General features: G+C 42.1%; 1 protein-coding gene across 2 annotated transcripts in view; it reads right to left on the reverse strand.

Moving 5' to 3' along the window:
• The window catches only part of abca12 (ATP binding cassette subfamily A member 12), an 89459-nt gene that overhangs the window by 31114 nt on the left and 33350 nt on the right, over positions 1-24995 (reverse strand). For both annotated transcript variants that reach the window (XM_088930585.1, XM_088930584.1), the window contains exons 20-39: positions 22425-24671; positions 18913-21159; positions 17726-17829; positions 16145-16221; positions 15704-15879; positions 14632-14762; positions 13476-13618; positions 11544-11717; positions 10890-11095; positions 9996-10147; positions 9504-9603; positions 6865-9276; positions 6240-6343; positions 4551-4657; positions 3544-3803; positions 3367-3443; positions 2786-2916; positions 2126-2296; positions 1763-1927; positions 634-829 (exon numbers count right to left, since the gene is read on the reverse strand). In XM_088930585.1, coding sequence (XP_088786711.1) covers positions 634-829; positions 1763-1927; positions 2126-2296; positions 2786-2916; positions 3367-3443; positions 3544-3803; positions 4551-4657; positions 6240-6343; positions 6865-9276; positions 9504-9603; positions 9996-10147; positions 10890-11095; positions 11544-11717; positions 13476-13618; positions 14632-14762; positions 15704-15879; positions 16145-16221; positions 17726-17829; positions 18913-21159; positions 22425-24671 — 9380 coding nt within the window. The remainder of the gene's footprint in view (positions 1-633; positions 830-1762; positions 1928-2125; positions 2297-2785; positions 2917-3366; positions 3444-3543; positions 3804-4550; positions 4658-6239; positions 6344-6864; positions 9277-9503; positions 9604-9995; positions 10148-10889; positions 11096-11543; positions 11718-13475; positions 13619-14631; positions 14763-15703; positions 15880-16144; positions 16222-17725; positions 17830-18912; positions 21160-22424; positions 24672-24995) is intronic.

A 24995-nucleotide genomic window follows, 5' to 3' on the forward strand; every position in this document is an offset into this window, starting at 1 on the left:
CCTCACCCAGAGAGAAGAGCACCACCTACTGGTCTACTGACACCAATTACAGAAGTGACATGGGTTTCCTTCAAGGTCACAAGAGTACACCAATCTCTTTGTTTCCTCAAAAGTCATTTGTTAAGTGAATGTCTGTTCAATGAAAATTACAGGCAACAATTAGAGATGCATGAACTGAGACAATAAATCAGGGTTATACCATGCACCTGTGGTATGGTTGATTTGTAAAGCTGAGTAAGTGATATAGGCAAGTACTGTGAGTGTTTCTGGATTGCCCTCATTGTACATCTGCTGAGAGCTTTCTAACTGTTGCTGTCTGTAACATACTATGTCAAATGGGCCCATGACTGATGTTTTATCTATTAAATCCTAGGAATCTATTATTAGTAGTATTCCAATTCATTATGTCTGTGCTTTAATTTAACCAATCTAGAATTACATCTCCAGGCTGAGAACATGAAGAAAAGGAGATATTAAAACCCCCGTCAACCCCTAGCTAAGAGCTTGAGGACACCAGCAGATTCAGTTGATCCACTGAAGTCTGACAAAGGAACCCAAGTGGATTGAAAAAAGGTTGTGTGTGATGGTTCTTCTTTGCTATCGTGCGTTGTGATTTTGCTAATAGCCTCTTACTGGCATTGCGTGGGATGTTGAATTTGTCGATGAGCTGCTCCCTCTCCAGGTTGCCCTGAGTGGAGGGCTGGGATTCAGCAACATTGGGCACTTCAGAGATCCCGAATAGAGCCAGCATGCCATTGGTGCACATGGCCTGGGAAAGGGTGGCAAAGGTGGCCCTGCTGGAGATAAAGGACCTAGTGCCTGACAACAGCTGGAAAGACAAAAAAAGCACTCCATCACACACTGCACAAAGAGCACTCCATCACACACTGCACAAAGAGCACTCCATCACACACTGCACAAAGTGCAGTCCATCACACACTGCACAAAGAGCACTCCATCACACACTGCACAAAGAGCACTCCATCACACACTGCACAAAGTGCAGTCCATCACACACTGCACAAAGAGCACTCCATCACACACTGCACAAAGTGCAGTCCATCACACACTGCACAAAGTGCAGTCCATCACACACTGCACAAAGAGCACTCCATCACACACTGCACAAAGAGCAATCCATCACACACTGCACAAAGTGCAGTCCATCACACACTGCACAAAGAGCACTCCATCACACACTGCACAAAGTGCAGTCCATCACACACTGCACAAAGAGCACTCCATCACACACTGCACAAAGTGCACTCCATCACACACTGCACAAAGTGCACTCCATCACACACTGCACAAAGTGCACTCCATCACACACTGCACAAAGTGCAGTCCATCACACACTGCACAAAGTGCAGTCCATCACACACTGTACAAAGTGCAGTCCATCACACACTGCACAAAGTGCAGTCCATCACACACTGCACAAAGTGCAGTCCATCACACACTGTACAAAGAGCAATCCATCTCATCCATCCAGTCTTACATCAGATTTTTTGTACATTTTCCTCTTTCTGGACTTGGGGAACTGGTTTTCATTCAAACCCAGTTTCTTACTTTTTATTTAACAGATTCTTGAAATTAGTTAAACTTGTTGTATGTTCATAGGTAATTGCATCAAGGCATTCAGGTCTGAAAGCATCTAGAAAGGCCAAATGAACAAATTGTTGTATCTATTGCCACTATTTTCATGGCAATGATTTCATCTCTTACTCGCAAGGCAAAAAGAAAAATGCATGCTGGAACGTACTGCTCCGAACTCCGGGTTGGCAATGAGATTGAGCTGCTGGACCGATCTGAGATATTGCATTAGTACTTGAAGCTGCGGGAGCAGCTTGTTCATCAAGTCCAGGAACGCTTTCAGAAGCTGCATCATGACGCCAATCGTGTTCTGCATGTCAAAGGACATCAGCACCTGGCCAGAAAACAAGAGTCAGCATGCACCCGACATCCGCGGGAAAAAGGAGCACTTCAATATCAAAAACCGATAACTGATGAATGCAATGTAAGATTAAGATTTTTAAATGTAATTTTAAACTTATATTATAAGACCTTGCCCCATTTACTTGTTTTATAAACACACAACAAACATACACAAAGCACAAATAGCTACCCTGTAAATGACAGTTTCCAGATCCAGGTGGCGGAGAACAACCACCACAAAATTGTACCACTGGACTGGGGAGAAAGTGCAGAAGGTCCTGAACACCAGCTCCTCTGACTGGTTCAGTCCAAGCTGGGCTGGGTCACTGCAGTACTGAAGATTGGTCAGCCAAGCCAGCATCTACATTCAAAACACAAATGAAAGCTCTGAAACCACTGGCACTATACGTTCTGAAGCAAAGTGCCAACTCGCAGACATGAATCAGTATCACACAGACACACGGACACACCTGAAGAAATATTATACAGACACACCTGAAGAAATATCACAGAGACACACAGATATGATATGAAGAAATGTCACAGACAGATATTTCAGAAAACAGAAAATAAGAAACATGACATTAACTCTAACAAACACTACTCCATTGTGGAATGGAAGAAATTGTATGGGTTAGTTATTTCTTTATGCGAAAAGAAAAATGTTAGCACGATGACATTTTTGGAAATTCCATTGGTGACCATCATGGCACGGGAAAATCTGTTATTCGATGCCTTCCCAGAAATCGAGAAGCACAGGCAGACTTTGCTCCACAGTCTTCAGTGCTGCTTGCTGAACTGCCTGTGTCCTGGCTCTGTGGCAGACTGTCGGACCTGCGTGGTCACTCACGTGTATGCTGTTGTTAGGGACCACTGTTAGCAGCATATCGCTGATGACCTCAAGAGGAACCCCTGTCAGGTTGTGTAGTTCAGATGCAAATTCTGTCTGGTTTCGGAACAAATTGAACACTGTGACCATACCTGGGGAGGAAACATCACACAACTCATCATTACTCAATACTAATCATTACTACTCATAACTAATCATTACTAATCATTACTGGTTATGGAACTACAGGCGAAGTTTTTCTCCTGTTTTGCGTGGAATTAAACATCAGAGAAGGATCACATAAAATATTCATACATTCACGGATGTTATTATTTATGCCTACTAAACTATAAGTACAAAATATAATATGCTCTCTTTTTTAGGTTGACAATCATATACTGTATATGTACTGTATACAGATTGTATATGTATGTGTGCACTGTATGCAATTAAATTACAAGGTCTAATCAACACCTCTTCTGTAAATTGCTTTGCACTATTCATGTACAAGCACTGCTTTAATGTTGATGCCCTTAATTTCATTTTGCCTTCTAGAACAGTTAAGCGCAACACCAGCCCTGAGAAGCATGTAGAAACTGTACCAAGTGGAGCCATGCTGATGTTCAGGAAACCCAGGCTGCTCGTGTTGATGCCCAGGTCACCGATGATGGAGGAGATCCTGAAACACAGGCACACCGTCAGCACAGAGACCACCGGACACCCGCAGCGTGGGCCGAAAAGAAGAAAGAAGACAGAGAGAGAAACGAGTGGTTACTTACCAGTTGGTGTTGACGTCGTAGGTGGTGGGGTCCCCGATCAGGATGTTGTACAGGTTCTCCGGCAGGGCGCTCAGGTTGGTGGGATGGTTGAAGCTTGAGTTCAGGAGGCTGTGAGACAAGCTGAGGACAGCATGCAGGACAGGAAGGCCAGTCCGGCACATCGACCCCGGGGAGAAAGGACTCAGGTCGTTCAGCAGCTGCCCGGAGCTTAATTTCTCCAGGTCACACACTGAGGATCTCAGCCGCTGCACTGCCGCAGTCTGCAGACAGACAGAGTTCCAATCAATGACACACTACCTCTCTACATCAAGGCGCCTGCTGTGCTCCAATTAAGAATGAGGTCAAATTAGCCTGCCTTGCACAGATGGGTTAATTTCTTCAAAAAAGAGGTGTGAGGGCACAACCGCAAACGTTTTCACATTGGTTTAATTTAAACAGACGTTTGCAAAGACTTGATTGTTTTTAAGCTGAGTGATTATGTTTGATAGTGCTGTACACTGACTGCAACAGCACTACTGCTCCAAACTTTCGCTGCAAACCCCATCTACTCCAAGAGCTTTTAGGAAACATAAACAAACCACCAGAACTGCATGGCTGCTGCTCTTTCAAGCAGTCATGGAAAGTCTGTCAGCAGCTCCTAACTCTGAAGCCTAAAGATGTGCGGTGCTTGTGTCAGCACCACTCTCTGGACCTGTCACTTCACTCATGCAGTGCCTGGCATGAAATCAAGGTCCTGCTCGTCATTGGACAAAAACACAGAGTGTCTGATCTTCCCTTTTTGCAAACTGAGGATCATATAATGCGTTGGAAAATATTTGAAAAACACTATGAGCTCCATGGGTTGGTTTCACAAACAATGATCAGATATATTCCTAGATTTGTTTACCTGAAATAACAACAGATCTGTAGGTCTGTTAAATTAATTATATAATCCACTATTTTTAGAAGGTGCTTAGTTGTGCAACTTGAGCTGTACTATTTTTTTATTAGCCGAGTGACATCCTCACCTTTGTTTCCAGGTTCTTAAGAGCCTCAGAGATGTTATGTGTCACCCAGTTTGTCAGCAATACTGCGGAGAGAGCCTGTTGTGCCTCTGACAGCACGGTCAGGTTACCTGGAGGGGTGAGAAGGGTAAAAAACAGGAGCGAGAATGTGAGAAGGGAGTGATGCTTTTCCATGGGCTTCCTCACAACACCTCCAATAGGAAGGGATATGCCGGTCAAAACATTTAAAATATCATATAACAACTACGACTAGAGGATTCCAAAGCTAGAATGTGTTACAGAGTAACACGTTGAATTATACAGCAAGAATCTAGAAAAATGTTCATATTGCATTCATCAGTTATTAAAAAATCGGCTCATGAGGTCACATGTCACAAGACAAATTAAAATGAATGAGGATCCTGTTATGTGATTGTACATCATGTCTTTTTTCCATGTGACTGGCAGACTCTCAAATCAAGATCATGCATCACAGACAGCAACAATACCACGAGAATAGCTGCTGCTAGCTCCGGTGACCTGCAAGACTTCATTTTTTTAACAAAAAGCAAACATGAAAATCCTGTCACGTCAACTAGTCAACATTCCTACACTTGTGACAAGAGGGCACATGTGCTACACGGCAGGAAATTAACAGTAGATTTGATTAAAAAAAAATGATAGAGGAGCTGGGCCTTTGCACAAATGTATTTATCATTATTAAATCAATACAGTTAATGCATTAAAAGGGGCCACAGAGCAAAAAAGAAAAGTGAAAATAAAATTCAGTTTTATTCCGATAATGAGATTTTTCTAGATGGTTCTTATGACATTGGTTAAAAGTCTCTGTGCTTAATTGAGTATATCTGAAGCTGCATTATTTGGTTTGAACTTGTACAATGCACAAAATGTACCTCCTCAAAAAACATCATTTGACATTGAGCACAGAACCATAGAAACACAGAGACTCTGGAGAGGGTTTTTTTTGCTACTCTGTTGTTTTATTGAACATGCTGCAGGAAATGAAAATGATTTTAAGATTTTTCAGACACAACTGGACATCTGTGGTTTCAAGGAGAGCTTAGGTGTGCTCTCAATAAAACAGTCTGCGTTTTATCACTGGGTGCCCATAGAAACAAATGTAGTTTCACTGACAGTGTGCACACTGTTGGCCAAAATAGTTCTCTATTTTCACAGAGCTCAGTTTTATCACACTCCATCCACTCTGTAAAGTAGGAAGAAAAGGAAAGTGGGTTGTTGACCCTTCTTCAAATGTGTGAAGCTGTGTTTTTGTTTGTTTTTTATTTCTTGGAATTAACTTCAACCTGTTTTCCCTTGCAGCTCACACACCGATGCAGCTCCCCTGTCAAATCTGTAGATTCTGTACTCAGTTCTCTGGAGCGACAGTTTTTGTTGTGACATATATGTTAAGAAAAGAATTAGCAAAACATAAAAAACAGGTTGTGTGAAAGTTAATATGGGCTAGCACCATTTTATAGGAAGACAGAGATAGAGGAGTAAATTATCTGTGTTCTTATTATTATGGGTGTTCATTCTAAGATGCATAAATATATCTGCATCACAAGTCAAAGTTAGCTGTGACACACTGATGGGTCTTAATTAGGGCAAAACAGTTGCACAAAGCTTCTCCCACAGCACTGCGATTGAACGAGAGCTACTTAATATACATACCCATAATTAATTTAGATTTACCTTGTATGTCTTCAGCCAAGTTCTTGGTCAAGTTCTTGATCAGAGGTGCATGGGGAAGCTCTGATGGTACCAGAGCCACAGTGTCCACCAAGATCTGCAGAAGCCTGTATCACAAAGCAAGCTTCTTTAGACTTTCAATCGTATATAATGGAGAAAAGTCCCATTAACAAATTAACACAGAAGAAGTTGAGTGGCAATCAGAAATTCAGCTGTTAGATGTGTTGCCAGGTTAACAGAGGCACATGTAACTCCTAGAGATATCGACACAGTAACCTATAGGAAATAAACAAGCTGTCCCAAGCATCAAGTACTATACAATTACAGTCCGCAGGTGCTGGACAAGCAAGACTGCAGTTTAAAGGAAAGCCAGAGTTTTTGTGTCAAACCTTCACTCGAAGAAGGGTTATATGCTAATTGAACCTGTAAATTACGGCTGTGAAGACTAAAATTCATCAATCTGCTGGAATATATGTTTTTTGGGGGATTACATTTAATTGACTTTGCTACATTTAAAAAAAAAACTCTGCAAGTTGGTGAAATATATTAAACTAGGATTAAAATCAATTATCTCAAATTTGCTGTTTCCTTGACTTAGCAATATCCAAGAATAGGTCTGAATACTTACTCATCCACCCAGTTTGTTGAGTTAATTTTCCGAAGACTGTCAGCATTTGCCTTTATGACTTCCAATACCTGTTTAATTTCATTCATCTCATAACTGCTGTTGGCCAGCCTCAGGATGCTCTGCAACTCCCCGACAATGAGCATCGTAATGTTAGCAGTTTTGGACAAATCGTCGTCATTAGATGAATAAACCTGCAAAATCCTTTGAAGGGTGTCTCTCAAGTCATTGAAAGTGCTGCCAACTGACTGAGAGGCTGGGTCTGATTTCACTCCCAAAATTTTCTGCAAGGAATCTGATATTGCAAAGCTGGTGGCCAATATAGTGCTTGAGTTGCTGGTCTTATTCAAGAAAGTGGCTAACATTTCCAGGATCTGGACAGAGGCATTCAAGTAATGGATTTCCTCAGGGGGCAGTAAGGGTGATAAAATATTCACCATCTGCTGCAGTGGACTAAGCAAAGTGACTATCTGCAAAGAGGAGTTATATTCAAGGCTTCGCCAAAGATTACTGGACAGCAGCTCGGAGACATTGAGTAAGCCCGTGACCAGGTTGCCTGCTGATGTTTCCTTTGAAACTGGGAAATCTGTAAAGTTAAGCACAGCCTTTAGGGAGTCTGTAACTGTCCTTAAAATGGTGAAGAAATTCTTTGTGATTTCAGTAGCGTTGGAAATATTTGGAGCGGACAAAACACGGAGAAGAGTTTCATTTATATAGAACCTTTGCTCCTCGGGAAGATATAAAACTAAGCCACTAACCAGCCTTTCTGCAGATTTTAGCTTGTCAGAAGCATTTGTCAGATTGTGCGTGGAGACTGAGAGATTCCAGAGAAGGTGTGTGATGACAACAGGGTCTGTGATGAGAGGCTTTAACACTTCTTTAACAGTCTGTCCAGTTGGAATTGTCACATTACCTACATTCACTAGGAGGAGATCAAGTGAGGTAGCAATCATTTTGGTGGAATTCACTATATCCTCCAAGTTATTCGGAGCATAAACAAGATGTACGAAGCCTCTGATCATCTGCACTGAAAGGTTTAAATACGTCTTCTGCTCAGGGGACAGGAATGAGTTAAAAACTGCAAGTGTTTGGTCTAATGCCTTCAGATAGGCACTCACACCATTCTGTGAGCTTTGCAAGGGCTGGGAATTTAAGAGTTCTTGTAGAATTTCAGACATGTGGATGTAAACCTTGATTTCATTGGAGATGTTTATGTTCTGGTACAGAAGGCCATTCATGGTGGAGAGAATTGTTACAAAGAAATCAGTGCTGTTCTCCAGTTTATTCTTAGTTATGTTGACAATGACAGCGCTCAGCTCCTGGAACGTTTGACCCAGCCTCTGTGCGTAGTCTTCAGGTGGTTGCTTTAAGAAGGCATTGATCAAGTCTGTCAAATTGCTGAGGCTCTTTAAGATTTCCTGTAACTTAGCAGGGTCCTGCTGAGAAACCTGGCTAAAAATCTCAGTGTACTTTTCCCATGGTCCAGACCTGGTCATGTACAAGAGAAGATTCAGGATAGTCTTGATGGGATTATTTTGGTTTGGATCTCCAGTCATGTTCACAAAAACATAATCCAGGACTGAAATTAGGCTGTTGTCTCTCAGAAGCCTTTGGATTGACATGATAACGTCATTGACATTGGATGGCGTCGAAAGCCCTCCCAGTAAGGAGAGGTAATTGAGGACGAGCTCCTCCATGATCTCCTGCGATTTCCCTTGCTGACTCCTCCATAAAGTCTGATGGTCCTTGATGTATGAGATTATGGGAGATATTACCTTGCTGAAGTTGGAAGACCCTGATGTGTTGAATTGTGCAAATCCAGTACAACTTTCTAGAGCATCCATGGATAAGTCAACAAAGAGTTCATAACCAGATGGGAGATTGAAGCCCATGTCAGTGATAGCTGACAAGACGGCCTTGGTTATTCTGCACAGCCATTGAAGAGCCTGAACCACAAACGTCATTCCAGAAGAATCGGTGGTTTTCCACCAGCTAGCCAGCTCAAACATCCTCACAAAGATCAGTTCTGTGCCATTTGCATCCAAAAAGTTGTCAAGGATGCTGAATGCAAGAGACCCATTCTCTACAACTCCCAGTCTTATCATTTCCCTTATTGCATCCTTCAGAAAGTTATTGGCATACCGACCATCAAGTGAAGCATTGAAGACAGCTGCTTCCCAGGCTTGATGTAGCAAACTGATGTTCCATTTTGTCCCCACATAGTGTAGGAGGGTCTGTAGAATTTCTGCCAAAAGCTGGGATGACACTGTGTCATCCTCCAGAAGGAGATTCAAGGTAGCCGTGACGAAAGGCTCAACTTCTTTCCCATCAAACTGGATTCCAAATTCGACTTGACCTTCTGCAGTGAACGCACTGTTGTTTTGTACAATATATTTCCAAGTTCCTTCAAGCAACCTGAAACATAAAGTGAAAAATAAAAATACGGTAAGGTTTTAAAACTATTTCCCCAGAAAGGGCATAGTCAGGTTGTTTCCTTAAAATGGAGAAAAATAATGAAAAGAAAAATAATAAAATGTCCTAAATCACTGTTATGCAATGAATGCTTCATTCACAGTGCTTAAGGTTAGAACAGTGTGCAGCACACTGAGCAGTAGTGATGAAATGAGGGAAGGAAACCTTACATTGTAGTAAAATCTGGATTGGTGACAATAGCTCTAAGAAACGCGTCTTCAAATTGTGTGCCGTTAGAACTCCAGATCTTGGAAAATGCCTTCATGTTACCTGAAAAAAGATAAAGAAACTCTAAATGTACTGTCTTATTTTTCTGAAAACAATGTAATCTATACCATCACCATGTTCCATAAACATAGGTATTACTGTCAAATCATAATGAAATCTGTCTGAGAAATTGATTCACATAATGAAGTTCGTTTTTCTCCGTGAGCCATCAGATCATATTTTAAATATCAAAATTTAGTTTCAGTTTATTCAGTTTAGCTTAAATAATTTGCTGTGCAGTTATAAAACAAACATAGGTATAATTCTGAACTGTGTAGTAGAGCATCGGTATAACATTGAATAATCTTTGTAAATTGTTTGTTTCTTTGAATTTGACTGAAACAAACAGTGGAGTGTATAACTGTGTCTCAGAGTGAGACGAGCTGTTGACTGACCATGCAGGGAGGTGCAGTTCTGCTCCCAGGTGCTGCTGTTCTGGATGATGTAATTCACTATCCACTCCAATGCGTCCAGGTAGACTCTCATCCCCGGGACAGCTGCAGTCGTGTTCAGTAAGGGCTTCAGAATGGATGACACAGCCAAAGTGCTGAAGGAAAAGAAGGAATTAGCTGATTGATCTGAGCAGTAGTTTCCATCTGTGTGTGCATGGCTTTTCTATGGGTGCAAATATTTTTCATGAGTAATCATGGTTCCAAAAGAACTCTGGATTAAAGCTACAAAAGTTAACAGACATAGCTATTATTGTCATTGTAAAAGTCTATAAGGCAGTCACATGGAGTAGGAATTATGGCTCTTGACTTGAAAATTTGCAAGCTCAGATCCAGACTAGAGCACTCCTGTTGTACCCCTGAGCAAGATATTTTGTCAATTTAGATAGACGTTCAGTCAAATGAATTCATAATAATATTAATGACCCAGAAATGAAATATAAAGACTGAGTGTAAGGGAGTATATTGCTGCTTCACAGTACTGGGTCCCAGGGTTCAATTCTGGGTCTGGGGTGCTATCTGTGTGGACTTGTACATTCTCCTTTGGCTCTTCCGGCTTCCTCCCACAGTGCAAAGACATACTTGTAGGTAAACTGGCTTGGGAAAACAGACCCTGGTGTGAGTGAGTGTGTGCGTGTCTGTCTGCCCTGGGGATGGACTGGTGTCCCATCAAGGGTGTATCCTGCCCTATGCCCCTTGCTTGCCCGGACAGGCAATAGGCCCCCCCAACCGAGGTTTGGATGGATGGAGTGTACAGTAGGGGGGGAATTAAAGAACATACAGAAGGGTAGAAGACTAAGGAGAATGAAGGAGGAAGAAGAGAAGTGTTGTCTATCATACACATGGGAGGCTGAAAGACGTTTCAGCTCTTCTTTGTTGCTGACGTTGTTTGTGGCTCCGTAGCCCAGCAAGTCTTCAGTCAGGTCCCTGTAGAGCTGCCTGACACTGAGCGAGTAATTCTGGGCTGAGGAGAACAGGATCTGCAGGGTTTTCACTAGCTCTGCTGCTGTGATGTTGACATCTTTTACTACCATCATCCCGACTTTCTGCAGGAAGAGAAACAGAACGTGATTCACCTAGTGACACGCACATTCACTGACTGTAGACAGTACCTACACGTTTCAGTGCAGAAGCTGTGTTTTAGAAATTGTTGATCTACACTGCTATCTAGTGGAATTAACATGGAAGTGCAATATTACAGAAACTAGTGGAAAAAACTGTTCCACAAATACTTTAATACAGCTCCTTAGCATTCCTGTTAACATTTAATACATTTTTAATAAGTAAACTATACTGTACACTGAAGAAAATTGTCATTTTATTTTTTTTAGGATGTTGATCAGTCTTTACATGGAGTTTGAATGCTTTTCTCCTATAGAGTATTGGTAAACGCAGTTTTACTACAGAAGCAGAAACAGAGACTGAATGCAGGCCTCAATGTTCCCCTGAGAGGGCTGTGAGCGTCTTGGTCATGCAGAGAGAGAGCACACTCACAGTGCGGTTCAGGAGCTGGCTGATGCCACTGGACACAGAGAGGACCTTCCATGACACAATGCCAAGGCTGCGGTTACACCACAGCTCCACCCTGCTGTCGCTGATCCCCAGTGCCTTGCTGATATTGCCTCTGGCAATGTCTGCACAGCTCACCACTTGTGCTGTCAGCCCAGCCTGTAAAGACGACACAAGAGAGGAGTACCTGCCATACAATTCCAACCACAGACAGCTTACAGTGAAATAGATGACCCTAATATTGGAAGACAACTTCCTTCGATGCTTGCTGACAAAACCAGGCCAAAAAATGTGTATGGTTAAAGTATAATACCCAGTGTAACTTGCTTAGCAACTGGATATAAAAACAGAGGGATGATACCTTATCAGGGATATAAGATTTCACATCTTATTTATTGAATTGTGTTGCCCAGGGAATTGTACAAAAAGTATATAGTGAACACCTACCTCACCAGCCTCCAGCACACACCTATGCATTTAAAATACAATACACCCCTCCATTATCAGAGAGCCATTTATTCCAAAAGAGGGTCACAGCAATCTGGAAGCACAGGATGGAAAGCAGTACAACACCCTGGACAGGATAGCAGTATAGTGCAGGACACACTAATGGACAATTTAGAGACGCCAATTAACCTATCAACACATGGTATTGGGAGGTTGGAGGAAACACAGTGAAAACATAGTGGACACAGGAAGTTCTGAGGGCAAACTCCACACAGAAGGTGCCCCAGGGTGCAATCGAACCCAGGACCCAAAAAGTTGTGAAGCAGCAGCTCTGATCACTCTCCTGCTTAATACATTCATGGTAAATATTCATTCTGAATATGTGATTGAACACTATAAATGACATTATTTCAATATCTGCATGCATGTTTCAACAAGACCCGGGTTGTAACAGAGATATTGAACTCCAGTCCTGGTTCGCCTTCTGTCTTTGCTGACAAAGCTGTGGTTGTACTGATGAACAGCTGTATTCACCCATTTTCTCTTTCCGGGAATACTAGAGAAATCCAGGTGTTGCAGACGCCGTGCTGGCCTGACACACGAGACGCTGCTCCCTCCACTGTTTCACCCTGTTAAGCAGGGCGTTTCCAGAACTGGGGATATTATTCACAAACAGGTTAGATCTAAAATAAAGGTATCAAGATAATGGTGCCTGGGACTGGGTGGGAGAGCTGATTTCAAAGTCCCACAGAAAAGAAAGTTTTCCTGTGTCCTTGTTTTCAACCAGAGGTCGGCTCAGAATTTCCCCAGATGCTTGGTATTCTAAGAGTTAGTTATCTCACTTGCCCTTTACTCAAGACCGACTCAAGGAGCTCTACAGAAAGAACAAAGCCAGGATTCCGAGTGGCAGTCCTCCAGAGCAGCTCACAACTATCTATCCCCTTCCAAGAGGAATGTGTTTCACTTCCTTTCACTACCCAGCAAGCACACACAAGGCTGACAGTGAAACAGCTGACCCTGATACTGGAAGACAATTTCTTCCAGCTTGCGACTGGCATGTCCAAATACAGTAATGGGCTGTTTGAGGCTTCTGAGGTTTTCTTGACATAATGGCATCCTGCACAGTGTGTCACGGACGTCCGAAGGGACTAACCGCGGGGAGCAGGAGAGCGGAAAAAGACCCATATGCGTAGTGGCGAGACGGGAAAAAGGCCCGGGCTCATAACTGCAAAGAGTTCAGGAGTGCCGTATAGAAACCTATGCCCTCAGGGAGCGGACGTGGGGCGCCCTGGTGCTAGGCGGGTCTCAGGACATCCGAACGTCAATGCTGAGCGAGGACAGAGTGCAAGACCCGGAGATATATAGCCCAAGGGAAAGAGAGGGACAGGAAGTACAGCAGACCGGAAACTAGGGACAGGACAGAGAAGGAGCGCCCTCTGGCTGCAGAGGGCGTGACACAGTGAGCCTTACCTGTCTGATGATGTCACTGGTGTCCAGCACTGCCTGAAGGACCGAGCCTGCCCAGCCTGTGTCGTTCGCTCCAGCAGAGCCCATGGCTTGTCGAACCTCACATGTCAGATTTACGAGCGCCTCCTTCAAACTGTCATGCAGCTCTGAAGAGAGAGGCAACAGGGCTCGGGGAGTTTTCACTTATTTTCAATGTTTTTATTTTTTTCAATGCTGAGATCAAAATTCAATCATTAATCTTAACTTATTAAAAAATAAGGAACAAGTAAAGGTTTATTCCATGCTGGAAAGAGAAGAAAAGAAACACAACATTTCGGCTGTGAAGCCTTCTTCGGGTGTCAACTGAAGAAGACACCCAAGGAAGGCTCCACAGCCGAAACGTTGTGTTTCTTTTCTTCTCTTTCCAGCATGGAATAAACCTTTACCTGCTCTTTACTTTGACGCAGTTCCCTACTTGAACTATAATAAATAATATCTGCAGTTTACATGTAGGAAGTGACCCACTGAAGGGCAGCTCCCCCGATGCACCTGTATCCCGGCTACACAAGCCGATCAGGCAGATAAGTGAGGCGCTGTTTCCAGTTCCAACTGAATTAATGAGACCTCTAGGGACATCGGATTGTGTAAGCCCAGAGTGGAATTTAACCAGTACACCCCTCTGTTACAAAGAGTGCCATGGGATCTTTAATGTTCAAGCAGTCAGAACCTCAGTCTAACATCTCATCTGAAAGACCGCACCTTAGTAGGGAGCTGGGTTTGGAAACTCTGGTGCAGAGGAAACGGTACCAACAATGGAACATTCTGGTCCAGCTACACCACTTACAGTAGAAAACGTCCCTTAAAGATCTCCAGTCCCAGCACTGACCAGGCTCAGCCTTGCTTAGTTTGAGAGATTCGATCAGGCTTGGCTACGAGGTGGTGATGCTGCTAGTGTTGGTAGCTCTCTCTTATTTCTTATTAAGCATATCCAGCACATCATTTTCCACTAGTGATAGAGCATGCATAGTTTCCAGATATTTCTAACAACTGATGCATGAGGTAATGTTTTAAAGATATTGCTTATAAGGCTTGTAAAAGCTCTTTATTACTTATTATTATTGTTATACTAGCACATGACATATACGACATTACTGGAATATTTTCTGATGTGTGGGATCACCTGTTTCTGCGCAGAAGATGCGTATAAGCAGCTTGACAATGTCCATATGCGCTGAGAAGAAGGCCTGCACTCTGCCCCAGGCGGGAGTGTCCCTCAGGATGGACAGGGTGTAGTTCAGAAACTGCCCCAGCCTGACACAGAAAGAACAGCTCAGAGATCAGGACAAACACACGGCTTTCTTTGGGTTCAATTCTAACACAGGCGGGTCACACAGCAGCTGTGGACTAGAATCAGAATATCAAATGGCCAGGTGGGATCCGGGACAGCCTGGCTGTTCAGGGGGGTCACTGTCCTGTTTTGGGGATCCCCACCCACAGGCTTCCAGTTACATCATGGAAGCCTTAACTGACCTGATAAGAGGATTAAATTGATCCCTGTAACTGTCAATCAGTTCTCTCAAATGTTAAATGTTGCATTTTAACTACGGGGGTTTCATAAGTAATTTAAGATCCCCAACATCTGGGTATGAAAAAAAAAATTCAGAGGCTCCAGTCAAGCACTCCTTTAGGTCAGTTAAGGACTTGATTGAGTAAAGAGCTGGGCTGCAGGAAAAACCAGCAGCTGTGTGTTTAGGGGTCACCAGGACCAGGGAACAGAACCCCTGAATTAGGTCAGTTATATCCAAATGAGAGAGATCAACAGAAAATCCTCTGTTAGTGCCTAGCCCTTCTTAATACATTTAAAAATGAAACCTGTTTAGAAGAAATTATTTTATATAAATATGTACTTTAGATAAATTAAATGTCTAATCATGCGTCATCATGCCAGCTCATATTGTGTTGGAAATGCAGGGTGGAGTGGCCCCAAAAGATGTAGCAGTGGTCAGGGATCTAAACTTGTAACTGGATGGTTGTGGGTTCAAGTCCTATATGACACACAGCTGTTGTATCTTTCAGCAAGGCTGTCCCAGTGAAATACCCAGTTGTATAAATGGATGTAAATGCAAGAGACTTCAGACAAATTAATTAGTAATAATCATTAAGGCCTCCATTATCTCCACCTGGATAGGAAAAGAGTTATTTTCCCTCTGCAAAGATGTAGCAAGACAATTGGCACAGCACTTTGAACTCACGTTTCCCAGAAATCCTGATGGTCTGCTCCAGTGATGATGTCCAGCAGGACAGGGAGCAGCGATTCATTGAGGCTGCCAGTCCAGGTCTCTCCATGGGGGAAGAGAGAGGACAAAGCAGGGAACAGAGCCTGAAGCAGCCTGCTGCCATTCTCACTGGAGATGTGACTTATGAGCACCTGCAGACACAAAGCCATAAAACAGAATAAAAAACAGATGAACCCTTGCATGCCTCCATCCTATTAAATACCAATGACAACCCAGATGCAGTCACTGCACTTGAATGTTGATGAATGCCACTTTCTTTGTCTTTGGCCTATTAGAAATTATGGGTCCTGAAGTTTTATTTTTTAAATGAACAAATACAGTTGTGAAGGCTGAGGCAGAATCGGATGCTGTGTGTCTTGCATGCTGTACATCAGCGTACTGTAAAGAACAGCTTACCCTCTCAATGATTGTGATGACAGTGGACATATTCATGTCTAGCATGTAATCACCTCTCCATTTGAAGACAGTTTTTCCTGTTCAAGACAAACAAAACAATTAAATAATGATACAGAAGTTTACAATTCTTCTCTAATTATTACTGTTGAAAAGAGATTTTAAACATACAAGCCATGAAATATATATAGCCAAGTCTTTCACTATGAAATGCGTACACTTTGGCTTAGTGAAGAGAACATGTAATTCACAATGAAATACATAGGACATTTATCAAACAGAACAGATACACGTATATTAAATTTATTTTATTGGATTGTACAAATACGCTCATATGAGTATAGCTTCAAAGACAATTAGAATTTCTAACTGCATGATTCTGTTTTGTTTAATGTGATCAGGCAAATACCTGTTTTATATTTCTTAGAAAATCCATTAAACTGTGATAATATTTTAACAATTTAATAAAGACAAGAACAAAAACAACACTTGTATACTTCTGTATCGCACTTTTCTTCTCAAAGGATGCCAATGTGCTTGATCTACAAGAGGGGACTCAGTTCACCCACCACCATCACCTGGGTGAGCTCTGCCATTCTGCACCAGTAGCCTTGCTACACAGGTGGAGGTGTGAGGAACCGTGTCACCAATCGGATTAAGGAGGAACATAAGAAAATTCAAACTCAGATCAGAATTTGGGCAGGGTACCAAAGGTAACATTAACTAACAGACACCTTTAATTATGAAGAACAGAAGATCTTGTTTTAGCATTTTATCAGACAGGTTAGGGCACTTTGTTCAGCACAGAATTTGACTAAGACAGGAGCAAATTTGTACCCTGTTTTCAATATGTCCTCCGTCGAGTTGGTTATACTCATTAAGCATGGTAACTGATGATGAACACCGAGGCTTGCCAGGGGAAACAGGATACATTTTCGAAACTGTTGCCTTTAAATCCTGAATGGTGTGAATTGACCCATCACAGGGAAAACACTCCTGGATTCAGACAGATTGAATGGCCGAGGTCAAGCCAGTTGGAACCTCCTTCACTCTGGAGTCAAACTCTCCTCACAGAACATTCTTGGTGCATGGACACCTCTGGCATACAAATTTCAGAAGATACTGTATAATTTCCACCCTATCATTATAAGGAGCTGTAGTATTTATCTCATATATAACCTTTCAAAACATTGTATATAATCATTTTTTACTTTAGAGACTTTAGCTCTGATCTCTCTCAACTTCACATTGAGTGGTATCATCAATAAAATAAGTTGAAACATGTCAAACAAATGGAGAATGGCAATGTAGCACTGCATGTTCTGCCCTTGTTCATGTGAAGTTTCCTGGGAGCCCCAGTTTTCTCCCAACTCCAAAGGACATGCTGGTCAGGCTGACTCAGGTGTCTCTAAACTGGCGCTGTGTGTGTGTCCTCTCTTTGAATTGTGAATATCCAGGGCATAGTCCTGCCCTGTCTGACCTTCTGAGATAGGCTAACCTGGAATTAATGGCTAATAAAGGATGGATAGATGGGGAAAAAAATGATAACTGGATAATTATTTTCCTGTGGCAAGAGCTACGTACCTTTGCTGTGATCCAAGAAAATGCCAGAGATATTCTGAATGAAACTCAAATCCAGTTCTCCAGTATTGTTAAAAGATAAGAAGTGCCGGAACTCGTTAAGGATGCTAAATGAAGTCAGCAAAAGAAAGTTAGCATATTAGCAATCAAATGACTCTAGGTAGACAAAAAGAAACTTGGATGTATGTTTCTATATTACGAAAGCGCATTGCTGTCACTAAGGGAAAAAAAATGCCCCCTTATCTCATAATTACAAGATATGTATCTCATAAGTACGAGATAACGAATTATCTCGTAATTATGAGATAGCAATGCTTGCGTCAGTGTATATACAACCCGTTATGTTATGCACTGAACACATGTAGAAGCTACAGCGAAGTTGGCTGGCACTTTCGGTTTAATGATTGTGTCCAGCGCTGCAGAATTTCTACAGATTTCGACTGGGGTTTAGTCATAATGAAATTTATTCAATTTTTAGCAAATATGAACAGAATCATTACAAGCATGAGGACCAGTTTTGTGCGATTTAGAGCTCAAAGCAATGGTGGTTCCGTTATGAACAGCTACACGTGCAATCACTTCCGCTGCTTAAAACTGTAAGTCCGCACGTAGTGATATAGGTAATGTAACAGACACAGCTGACATTACAGGTTGTGCGAGCTGCTCGCCAGCGTGGTGACGTCACCGCCCTTCCCTGTGAATAGTGACACCGGAGACCCGGGTTCGAGCCCCAGCAGTGGAGGACCAACCTGAGGTGGGAGCCGCGATGGCGCAAACCCACGAGAACCTGAAAGCGCTATAGTATTAAAGGAATAAATTAAAGGTTTATTCCATGCTGAAAAGAGAAGGAAAAAAACACAACGTTTGGGCTGTGAAGCCCTCACAGCCCAAATGTTGTGTTTCTTTTCTTCTCTTTTCAGCATGGAATACAACTTTAACGTGTTCCTTTGCAGCCTACGCATGCTGACGTAGCTACCTACTTGATATAGGTATTATACGACAATTGTACTATCGCGTGAGCGCATAAAGTACACGAGAAATACTAAGTCATGATTAGGAGATAATTTTCTCGTAAGTATGAGATACGTTTCTCGTAATTCCGAGATAAGGGTGAGGATTTTTTTTCCTTGGTTGCAGCAATGCGCTTCCGTACTATATCATTGCATGCAGATGAAAATAGTCTTACGTACATCTGATTCCACACATCGGAGGGATAAGCCTCAGAAATGGTCTCCAGGTATATCCTGACAGCTTGAGTCATGTGCAGCAGGACAGATGAGACTGGCTGTGGGGCCAGAGCTCTGACCAGGTTCTCCACTCTCCCAATGACTTCAATGCTGAGGTTGCGCGCCTGGTCAATGTCCAGCTCTGAGGACGGGGAGGCCAGAAGCATGGAGCCCTGCAGCACATCCATCACATCCCTGACAATAGACTCAGGCATGGGGCCTGTGAAGACACTGGAGATGTTCACAAGAACATTGGCTAAGTCCAATATGGCTCTTGAAATGTCTGTGCTGTTAAACTTCCCTGCACTTCCTGTCTCCAATGTCAGGTTTTTCATCATCTGTGAAACCTCAAGAATAATATTTAGATGGGCTCTTTGTTCAGCAGAGAGAAGAGGCTCCACTGCTCGGACTGTGTTCTCCAGGTTTGTCAGCTGGGACAGAAGACTGAAAGATGTCTCGTTCTTGAACAAGAGGTGAGAGATTGCTGAGGTGAAGGGGGTGTTTTCTAGCCACAAGTCAGTAACATTAGAAAAGCTCCTGATAATCTTTACAAAGTCAGCAACCTTATCTACCAATGTAGAATTAAGCGTCTCTTGTCCCATGTACCGTGCTATGTTTCCTAGGAAATCCAGGTTAGAGTCAATCTGATCTGTTAATAACTGCAAATGCGACAAGACACCTTCTACAATAAACTTTATGACTGATCTCAGGTCTGATTCATCAAGAGGAAACTGGATGGACTCAACCAAGCCTTTTGTCTTATTAAAAGCAGAAATAACATCGGGTGTGAATTGAATATTGGAAACAATTTCAGATAAGGTCAGTTCTGTCATTTTGAAAAATGGATACAGTCTCTCAGAGATGTTCCTACTGAGAGTTATATCCTCCACTTTTTTAAGATACCATTCAATAATTTCTAGGTATAGTGTGACATTTCCCATGCTCTGGTTGCTGTGGTTTGTGCTGTTCATCTCAAAGTAAGGATAGGTTCCATTCATGAACAGTTCATTTAACTCATCCAGTAATTGGATTCCAGTATCAAAATCCCCTGGAGATTCTATGCTCAGCTTCTGTAAGTTGATTTTTATTGACTTCAATGTATTGACAATTGATTGAGAAGTATCCCTGATCCAGTTCACTTCAAGTCCTTCCTGTAACAACAGTGAAGTAAAGCTGTGAAGAGCTTCCAGCTTTTTTGCCAAGACACCTTCCTTGTTGAGTTCTTTTATCCAAATCTCCAGAATGTATCTCACAGTCCAGAATGTGTCTTTTATTTCCTTTGGCATGGGTTTTGCTACAAGGAAATCGAATACATTGTAAATGAGCTTCAAAGTGCAGTGCAGGGAGCTGTTAGAGGTCTGATTATAACACTCTTGAATGCTGACAATCTTGTTCAGTTTTGACACCAATTCAGACACGTTGGAAGCTCCAAGCAGTTGAACAATGGTGTTGAGTTCAGTTATGTTGAAGTTTGATGACTCTAGTGTCTGCTGTAGAGATGTCAAGCTGAAATTAGATGAGGTTGCAAGCTGATTAAGAAAGGTGAGTGTCTGGATTATTGTCGTTTGTGCACATGACATGTTAGTAGAGTTGTCCCAAGGAAGAAGCATGGAAATCAGATCTGCAGTGAAGATGAGGGACAGGTTTCCCTGTTGATCAAAGCTGAAGAAAGAGTTATTGACATGGATGGCTTGTCTGAGCAGAATGGACAGGCTTCCATTGTTAATTTCCTCTAAAGCTTTTGCTACCTCAGCCAGGATGTATAAAGTTTCATTAAGGAGAACTGAGCAGTTCAGCTGGCTCTCTGTGCATGAGGTCACTACCTTGATCAGATGCTCATACTGCTCCTTAACTGTCCCAGGCAGGAGTACAGTAAAACTTTGAAAGATGGACATCAAACTGTCAGAAGAGTTGTTAAGCTTCTGTAGAGTCTCTGGGGAGAGGAGAGGGAGAACACGCAGGGCTAGTTGTTTGAGATCAGAGCTGAGCAGCACAGAGATATTGCCTTCCAACTGGACATAGGGGTCGAGAATCAGGAGCTCAGTTTTCATGTTTAGAGCAGAGATGAGGAAGGTTTGTAGCTGTCTGAGGTATCCTTCTACAAGAACCTGCTGAATGTTTCTGCTTTGAGCTTCATTTTTGAAAAACTCTGAGATCTTCAGCACAAACTTTGCCAAACCGGTTATGTTCTGATGAGTGTCATTAAAAATGCTGAAATAAATCATACAAGAAAAGTGGTTAAATAACACATTAACAAACAGTAGCTAGAAAATGAACTTTAAGAATTTGTATTTTGCACATATTAAGACATTTGTATTTCATGGATGCAATTGAGAGATTTCTAGTTTGCCAGTTTTACTCATAGTGACATACACACTACATCAGAGCTACCAAAATAGTCCCGTCTTTGGACAGATATTATCCTGAGATATAACCTTAGGCAGTAAGCAGCCTGCCAAAGTTCCCAACATTTCTATATTACATTCCTTGCTGTTGCTTCACTTTAAATTCACATAACATTTTTTTCAGAATTCATCGTAAATAATGGAGACTAGCAGTTCCTGGCAATCAGACTAATGTACTGATTGCAACAATAACTGTGATTGTTTGTTTCAGGGAAATATAACTGGTACCTCCATTCATCTGTGCTTGTTTTGTAGCTGCAGATCATATTTAATTGCTATCTTAAAGACTGATAACTTACAGCTCATTGCACAGTGACAAACAGTAAAGGAAAAAGTCCCCCTTAAAAAATCCTTCCATACATTTTCCTCAATGGCCCAGTCCAATCAAGGATCACAGTAAGCCAGAGCCTAACCTGGCTGGCAATGGGCACAAGGCAGGAAAACCTGGATTACTGATCAGGGTGTATTTCAAACATACAGAAATACGGGAGTCACAGTCTAGATACACTAGATAACCTAGACAGCATGTCACTGGACTGTAATGGTGCCTAAGTGGGGAGTTGATTCCAAGACCCAAGACTTCTAAGGAAACTGTGATTATCACCACACTATCAATGCACAACAATGAAAAAGCAACCTATTAAGTCCCACCTTAATTTCCCTTTGGGATCAATAAAGTCTTATCTATCTAACTCTCTATCTAATAAAATATAGTGTTAAATTCTCTGAGAGTGAAAGATAATGGGAGTCCCATCACCAGTGAGACAAACGCAAGTTTGAATGAAAAGGCGGGGAATGGCATCTTGCAGTTGACTAGGTTTGAGCAGGTGTCTTATGCTCCTCTTTCATGTCAGACAGGTTAGGTGATGTTCATAGGGATGAATATTCTAAACCCCCTCCACAACAGAAATTATATTGCTTCTCACTTAATAGGGCCGATGCTAAGCCATATGTTTCAAAAGTTATAATGTTTTATACTGTATTTTTCCTCATTCATCCAAACAATTCCACATTGTTGTTCACAATAAAGGCTTATTTACAAAAAATAAAGTCCAACAAAGTGTTACTTACATCTGATTCCACACATCGGAGGGATCAGCCTCAGAAATGGTCTCCAGGTACATCCTGACAGCTTGAGTCATGTGCAGCAGGACAGATGAGACTGGCTGTGGGGCCAGAGCTCTGACCAGGTTCTCCACTTTCCCAATGACTTCAATGCTGAGGTTGCGCGCCTGGACAATGTCCAGCTCTGAGGACGGGGAGGCCAGAAGCATGGAGCCCTGCAGCACATCCATCACATCCCTGACAATAGACTCAGGCATGGGGCCTGTGAAGACACTGGAGATGTTCATAAGGACATTGCCTAGGTCCAATACGGCTCTTGAAATGTCTGTGCTGTTAAACTTCCCTGCACTTCCTGTCTCCAATGTCAGGTTTTTCATCATCTGTGAAACCTCAAGAATAATATTTAGATGGGCTCTTTGTCCAGCAGATAGAAGAGGCTCTAGTGCTCGGACCGTGTTTTCCAGGTTTGTCAGCTGGGACAGAAGACTGAAAGATGTCTCGTTCTTGAACAAGAGGTGAGAGATTGCTGAGGTGAAGGGGGTGTTTTCTAGCCACAAGTCAGTAACATTAGAAAAGCTCCTGATAATCTTTACAAAGTCAGCAACCTTATCTACCAATGTAGAATTAAGCATCTCTTGTCCCGTGTACTGTGCTATGTTTCCTAGGAAATCCAGGTTAGAGTCAATCTGATCTGTTAATAACTGCAGCTGTGGTAAGACAGCTTCTACAACAACCTTTATGACCGATCTCAGGTCTGATTCATCAAGAGGAAGCTGGATGGACTCAACCAAGCCTTTTGTCTTATTAAAAGCAGAAATAAAATTGGGTATGAATTGAATATTGGAAACAATTTCAGATAAGGTCAGTTCTGTCATTTTGAAAAATGGATACAGTCTCTCAGAGATGTTCCTACTGAGAGTTATATCCTCCACTTTTTTAAGATACCATTCAATAATTTCTAGGTATAGTGTGACATTTCCCATGCTCTGGTTGCTGTGGTTTGTGCTGTTCATCTCAAAGTAAGGATAGGTTCCATTCATGAACAGTTCATTTAACTCATCCAGTAATTGAATTCCAGTATCAAAATCCCCTGGAGATTCTATGCTCAGCTTCTGTAAGTTGATTTTTATTGACTTCAATGTATTGACAATTGATTGAGAAGTATCCCTGATCCAGTTCACTTCAAGTCCTTCCTGTAACAACAGTGAAGTAAAGCTGTGAAGAGCTTCCAGCTTTTTTGCCAAGACACCTTCCTTGTCGAGTTCTTTTATCCAAATCTCCAGAATGTATCTCACAGTCCAGAATGTGTCTTTTATTTCCTTTGGCATGGGTTTTGCTACAAGGAAATCAAACACATTGTAAATGAGCTTCAAAGTGCAGTGCAGGGAGCTGTTAGAGGTCAGATTATAACACTCTTGCATGCTGACAATGCTGCTTAGTTTTGATACCAGCTCAGATACATTAGAAGCTCCAAGCAGATGAACAATGTTGTTGAGTTCGGTTATGTTGAAGTTTGATGACTCCAGTGTCTGCTGTAGAGACGTCAAGCTGAAATTAGATGAGGTTGCAAGCTGATTAAGAAAGGTGAGAGTCTGGATTATTGTCGTTTGTGCACATGACATGTTAGTAGAGTTGTCCCAAGGAAGAAGCATGGAAATCAGATCTGCAGTGAAGATGAGGGACAGGTTTCCCTGTTGATCAAAGCTGAAGAAAGAGTTATTGACAGGGATAGCTTGTCTGAGCAGAATGGACAGGCTTCCATTGTTAATTTCCTCTAAAGCTTTTGCTACCTCAGCCAGGATGTATAAAGTTTCATTAAGGAGAACTGAGCAGTTCAGCTGGCTCTCTGTGCATGAGGTCACTACCTTGATCAGATGCTCATACTGCTCCTTAACTGTCCCAGGCAGGAGTACAGTAAAGCTTTGAAAGATGGACATCAAACTGTCAGAAGAGTTGTTAAGCTTCTGTAGAGTCTCTGGGGAGAGGAGAGGGAGAACACGCAGGGCTAGTTGTTTGAGATCAGAGCTGAGCAGCACAGAGATATTGCCTTCCAACTGGACATAGGGGTCGAGAATCAGGAGCTCAGTTTTCATGTTTAGAGCAGAGATGAGGAAGGTTTGTAGCTGTCTGAGGTATCCTTCTACAAGAACCTGCTGAATGTTTCTGCTTTGAGCTATATTTTTGAAAAACTCTGAGATCTTCAGCACAAAATTTGCCAAACCGGTTATGTTCTGATGAGAGTCATTAAAAATGCTGAAATAAATCATACAAGAAAAGTGGTTAAATAACACATTAACAAACAGTAGCTAGAAAATGAACTTTAAGAACCTGTCATATTTTGCACATATTAAGACATTTGAATTTCATGGATGCAATTGAGAGATTTCTAGTTTGTCAGTTGTGCTCATAGTGACATACACACTACATCAGAGCTACCAAAATAGTCCCGTCTTTGGACAGATATTATCCTGAGATATAACCTTAAGCAGTGAGCAGCCTGCCAAAGTTCCCAACATTTCTGTGTTACATTCCTTGCTGTTGCTTCACCTTAAATTCACATAACATTGTTTTCAGAAT

Source organism: Atractosteus spatula, chromosome 13, assembly GCF_055471065.1.
Source record: "Atractosteus spatula isolate fAtrSpa1 chromosome 13, fAtrSpa1.hap1, whole genome shotgun sequence".
NCBI lineage: Eukaryota > Metazoa > Chordata > Actinopteri > Semionotiformes > Lepisosteidae > Atractosteus > Atractosteus spatula.